At 42.0% G+C, this 6,252-nt stretch overlaps 1 protein-coding gene across 1 annotated transcript in view; it reads left to right on the top strand.

Annotated features, from left to right (window-relative positions):
- Positions 1 to 41: 41 nt before the first annotated feature.
- Positions 42 to 6,252, top strand: part of ADK (adenosine kinase) — a 497,861-nt gene continuing 491,650 nt past the window's right edge. Inside the window, exon 1 of the mRNA XM_045568944.1 lies at positions 42 to 200. Within this exon, the coding sequence (XP_045424900.1) occupies positions 136 to 200 (65 nt within the window). The 5' untranslated portion in view covers positions 42 to 135. The remainder of the gene's footprint in view (positions 201 to 6,252) is intronic.

Raw genomic sequence — 6,252 nt, 5'->3', positions numbered from 1 at the left:
AAGGAACACGGAATGGGCGGGGTCGGGAGGGGGTGGGATTTGGAGGGAAGGAGGCGGTGCTGAGAGGAGGGGGCGGGGCCAGAGAGTGGGGGGCGGGCCTGGGCGGTAGAGCCAAAGTAGGGTGGGAGCGCGAAGATGGCAGCTGCAGAGGAGGAGCCGAAGCCCAAAAAGCTGAAGGTGGAGGCGCCGCAAGCGCTGAGGTGAGCGCTGCCGGACGTGGGAGGAGGGTGACGGCACCTGCAGCAAGCCAGGGCCCAAGTTGGGTTGCGCGGCCCCGGCGCTGGGCGGTGTCCCGCAACCCACATGGGGCCAACACGCAGGACCTGCCGCTGAGGGACCTGCCCGCGAGGCCACGACCCCTTGCCTGGAGCTCTCTCAGTCTGGCAGAGTCGCAGCCTGCTCCGGTGCAGCCTCGGCTCCAGCAGCCATTGGCCAACCAGAGCGGCCGGCCCGGCGGTCTAGCAGCAGGCGCCACGTGCTAGCGTGTCCCGGCTGGGTGGGTACGACCCGCTAGGACCCGACCAGAGCAGAGTCCGCCACCTTCGCGGCCACCTTCTCTTCCCTGGGGGATGGCGGGAAGGAGGTCCTGTGCTTGCTCTCCCCTGGAGCAAAGACAGAATTCTTGAGGATATTTTGGGAAGTGTCGCAGAAGGGCACCTTGACCTTTTCGTACACGTCCTGAAAGCTTGCACCTTTGGAGACCCTCTACCAGGGACCCAGACCCCGCCTCCGAGGCTTTGCGGGGGCAGCATTTGGCTGAATGGATAGGAGAGATTGATTCTTCTTTTTTATTTGCATTTTTTGGCAGCAGCGGAGACAGTTCTGCCCCTAACACCTGCTTCACATGTGATTGATGTTGCAACTTTTACTTATAAAAAGTTGTTTGTTAAAATATTCCATCCTAATAAGTGCAGCACGAACAGTCTTTGATGATTTTGAAATGTTCGTTGGAAGGCAATGATTTTGCTATCTAAAAATAGACATCCAACTGATTTAAGAAACTACTGGGACACTTCTCATTGTACAAGACAAATCCCATTTCCTCCAGCATCACTCTTCTCAGAAAGAATGAGTGATTCACAATTGAAAAGCAAAGGTCAGTTAAGGACCTAGGGGTGTGTTCTGGCTGTTTTGAATGGAGGGTGACTGCCCATTCCAAATCCCTGCCCATTCCTTTAATGTAGTCCTACCACCATCAAAGGGTTAGTTGTGCTTACCTTAAACCAAGAACATAAACTTTTTAAAAAAACAACTCAGGATATTATATTTTTATTTTAAGCTTTCAAACTATGTGTACAATAAAGCAGCAAGGGGTTTTGGATTAAACCTACTGGAGTTCAAGGGATGTGCTTTTCCTACTCAGCCCTTTATTAAAATATTTCCTTAAAAGGCACCTCCTTCACCAAGCTTCCCCCACCAAATTGGAAGACAGATGGAACTTTTCCTTACTATCCTACTAAACATACACCCCTTAGATTTTTCTGTAATCAAAATGATCATATGTAATGCTGATCCATTTTCACAGTGCTTTCCTATTTATTATCTTGTTGCACAGCTCTGTGATTGGAGGAAGGCAAGAATAACTCCTATTTTACAGCTGAGGATTTTGAAGCCCAAATGGAAACAACTAGTTAAAGAACAGAAGTATGAACCCAGGGCATCTACATGCAGTTTTATTATTTGACTGTACTGTTCCCAAGATAAGATTTTCTCTGCTTATGCATCCTTAAAAATAATGATAAATAATAATGCTTAATACTTAAATATGTATGTACCTGGCACTGTTTTAGTATCTTACATATTTTAAATCACTTAATTCCGTAACAACCTCTAAGGTAGATAGTATAATTATCTCCATTTTACCAATGAGGAAACAGGCACAGAAATGTATATTTAATGTAGGTGTGTATATAAATACACACATACAATGTATTTTATATGTCATTAGTATCTATTTCAAATTTGTAAAATTCCTTAGGCAACCAAAATTCACTTGATACAGTATCAACTTAGTGCCACCTGTACACAGGAAGTTAAAAGATTAGATACTTGAGTAATAGGACAGATCTCTTTAATTTTGTGCAGAGACCTTTTGGGATTGGCTGTTCTCCTACTTTCATTATATTTGGCTTTCAGGGTTGCAGTGTGATAACGCTGAGTAGTTAGACTGAATTAATTTATGATGACTTGCTTGACAGTTAAGGGGATAGCCTAGAGTTTTGGTTAATTGTTGAAGAGAATGGCTTATAAAGTCTAAGAATAATGTCTAGAATCAATCAGTGGGTACAAATAAATTAATGAGATATATTTGTAGATATCAGGGAAAGGATTTAGGGCTCTGTGAGAATTTCAGTTAGCTCCAGGGCAGTAGTTCTCAATCAGGGGAAATTTTGCCTTCAAGGGAACATTTGCACAAAGTCTGGAGACATTTTTGGTGGGGAATGCTACTGTACCTAATAGGTAGAGTTCAAGGATGCTGCTAAACATCCTACAGTGCATAGGACAGCCCCTTCAATAAAGGATTTTTTGGCCAAAATTGTCACTAATGTTGAGGTTGAGAAACTCTGCTCTAGGGAGAGCATATCATAAGGCTAGTTACCCTTTCTCAAGTAGCCATTATTTTTCTAGATTGGGTTGCTTTTCAGGGTATAGTAGTTGGTAAAGTTGCAAAGAAAGAATAAATAAGGCTCTAACATGTGTTCAGGTGGGGTTGGGGAAAAGAAAGAAAACTTAATTGAGTGCCAAACATAAGGTACTTTATATATGCTATCTCGTTTAATCCTCCCAGCGACCTATGAGGTAGGAATAATGATCCCTGTGTTACAGATGAGGTATTTAGGGCTGAAAGAAGTCAGGAAACATTTTTGGGAACTGCTCCCTAGATGAAGATGTTCCATGATGATCACCTATATTTAGTACCACTTAGTTTTCTTTTCTCTCCTTTGGAAGTCTCATCCAAGTTCATTTGTTTAGCGGTCACCTCTAAGAGGATACAGTGCCTTCCAAATCTTGTTGAGTACGTGCCAAGTCTGTTCCTTGGTTTGTCTTTCAAGTACCTGCTATTTTAGGCATGATGCTAAAAACTGGGTGTGTGTGTGTGTGTGTGTATGTGTGTATGTATAGTGAGAGAGAGAGAGAGGGAGAGAGAAAGGTAAGACCAAGACCAAGGTACCATCCTCCTGGTGGGAAATAAGTGGGGTTTGGGAAAATGATTTCTAAGCATTCTTAAAGATGACTGGAAGTTAACCAGAGGCGAAGTAGGGTGTCTCTGCCTTTATAGGAAAGTTTGTTTGGAGGCAAAGCTGAGAGAGAGCTGCCTCTGTTGGAGAACTGCAGATGATTTGGTCTGAATGAAGCAGAGGTATAGGGGGTCCAGGCTTCATATTGGATACTTTCACATGTGATCTTTGTATCTATTATAATGGTTCTCAGACCCTGATGTTAACTATGTGCTGAATATCTCCTGCTGAGTGACTTGCTGACACTTCAAAGTCTTATATACCAAAGTGAATTCATCTGTTGTCCTAAATCTGTACCTTCTCCTATGGTTTCTGCATCTGTCAATGGCATCACTAACCTCCCTTTCTCTTACTTTTGGGACTTAGGTATTTGATTCAGTTTCCATCTGCATTATCAAAATTGGCCTTTTCTTCCTATTCTAGGAAGTAACTGACAAATTATTGTTCTTACATAATAGCAAACTTTTAAAAGGTAACTATTTTAAATATTTAATAAAAGTCCATAATCCCTTTCTTGAATCCTTTCTTGAACTCCTTTTGGAATTCAGAATTCTATGGCTTTTAGGAAGGTAACAAACACAGTGTATGCACTACATATTTTGTAAAACACCGAGAAGGAATTCAGTGTAGAAAAGTTGGAAAATACAAAAAAAATATTAAAAAAATAACTCACAATCCTTCTACCTAGAGATACCACTATTAAATTTGGGGTGTCTAAATTTTCAGACTCTCTATCCATTAATGTAATCAGGATCAAAATCACTACAGTTTTAGTGTGGATTTTTGTTTTCATCTTACTAGGTACATGGAATGCCCTTTCAACCTGAAGACTATTTTTTTTTTTTTTTGAGACAGAGTCTTGCTTTGTCACCCTGGCTAGAGTACAGTGGCATCATCATAGCCCACTGCAACTTTGAACTCCTGGGCTCAAGGGAACCTCCTGCCTCAGCCTCCTGAGTAGCTGGGACTACAGGCGTGTGCCACCATGCCCGGCTAATTTTTTTTTCTTTTTTAATTTTTTGTAGAGACAAGGTCTCACTATGTTGCTCAAGCTGGTCTTGAACTCCTTGCCTCAAGCTATCCTCTTGCCTCTGCCTCTCAAAGATGCTCATTTCACTCATTTCAAAGATCTTTTCTGGGTAGCTCCACCATAATACTGGTACTGTTAATGTCATTGAGTTATTAGGCTTTTCTTCCTCTCTAATAGTAACTGATAAAAGTAAAGAATTCTCTTCAACTTCTGGACTTGAAGATTTGAAAGCCTATTTCACAGAAGTCAGCTCACAAACTGAAGTTTCACATACTACTTGAAGAAGATACTTTCTGAATTATTTTCTGAAGCAGATTTAGAGTTGTTGCCCTCACATATATTATTTTGGATGTTTTGTTTGTACTTGTGGCTTTATACAGTTTCTTTAAAAAATTAGTTCATAAACTTCAGATCTAGAAAGCAATGTAATTAGCCTTCAAAATAAGAACATCTGAGTTTCCATTTGCATTTTGACTTTCATTGCTTGCATGCTGATTTCAGCATTTTCACTAGAATTTAGAAGATATGTATAGCCATTATTTTGTGGAAATTCTTGCCTTTTCTAGGAATATCAGTTTGGTTACTGGATTAATAGGATCTCGCTTTTTTGTCAATGAGTCACATTTGGTTAGTAAGTCCTGATATTTTGCTATGTTACTTGCAAACACAGGATCACAGATATGAAGGTATCCTATGTAATTCATTGGTTGCTCACCAAATTAGGGATTATTAGAGATTATACTGAAGTAGTCACTTACTTGTCTACTTGCCTTTTAGAGGCTAAGGCAAGACTTCGGTGCATCCCTACTTGAACCATTTTGACTCAGTTGACTTGTCTAATTGGGAAGTCTGTACAAATGGCTCAGTTTGGGAGTGCATTGCTTGCGTCTTTTTTTTTTTTTTTTTTTTCCCCTAAGAGACAGAGTCCCTCTCTTTCACCCAGGCTGGAGTGCAGTGGTGCAATCCTAGTGTTGTTGAAACCACAATGGGGTTTTGGCCTAGGTCCAGTTGCAAAGATCCAATTATTGAGACAATGAGGATTGGCAAGGAAGAAAGGAATTTTTAATATGAAAGATGCCTTTTTGGGAGAAGGGAAAAAACTGCCTAAAATCCAAGGCTACCAGAGATCTGGGGCTTTTAGAGGAGCCATGTGCCTTAGGGTCATGGTATAACTAACCAGAGGCTAGGTGCTTTGGGGGCAGGTTTTGGGGGATGGTGAATCTTGAGGAGGGGGTCAGGAAGTCTGCCCTTCAGAATCTCAGCTCCTTTGTCTTGCAGAAAATCCACCATTTCTGGGAAACCTGAAAGGTCTAGTAGATAGTTAAGGGTGAGGATTATAAAAAAACATAGGGGTCATTGAAATTTGTTCATAGAGCTGTTACAATAGCTCGCTGTAACCTTGAACTCCTGCGCTCAAGCCATCCTCCCACCTCAGCTTCCCAAGTATCTGAGACTACAGGTGTGTGCCACAAGGACTGGCTAATTTTTTAATTTTTTGTAAAGACAGTTCTCCCTATGTTGCCCATCTGGTCACAAACTCCTGGGCTCAAGCAATCCACCTGCCTTGGCCTTCCAAAGTGGTGGGATTATAGGTGTGAGCTAGCTACCTTGCCCAGCCTCTTACCTCTTTTGTCCTCTGGTATTGGATTTATTTTTCACACAGGCCGTCAATGTAACAAGAAAGATGACAGTTCTCAACTCTAAGCCAAAATCTCATGAACCCAAAGGAAGAGACTTTTCCACATGCATTTATCAATTTTGAGAGAACTCTGGTTCTGCCTGGGTTACATAGCACCATTGAACCAATAGCTGTATCAGAGGTGGAGATTTTGGTTAACCTTGGATACATTCTCACCCCCTGCCAATCCAGTGTGTGTGGGCATGCACACATGTGCAGGTGTGTGTGTGTGTAGGTGGTGCTAGTATATATGGGGAGCCAGTGACTGTAGGCCTTGTTCACATATGCAGGGGAAGTAGATGGGT

The sequence above is a fragment of the Lemur catta genome, chromosome 14, assembly GCF_020740605.2.
Source record: "Lemur catta isolate mLemCat1 chromosome 14, mLemCat1.pri, whole genome shotgun sequence".
NCBI lineage: Eukaryota > Metazoa > Chordata > Mammalia > Primates > Lemuridae > Lemur > Lemur catta.
The sequence above is the reverse complement of the archived record's forward strand: the minus strand, read 5'-3'. Positions and strand labels throughout refer to the sequence as shown.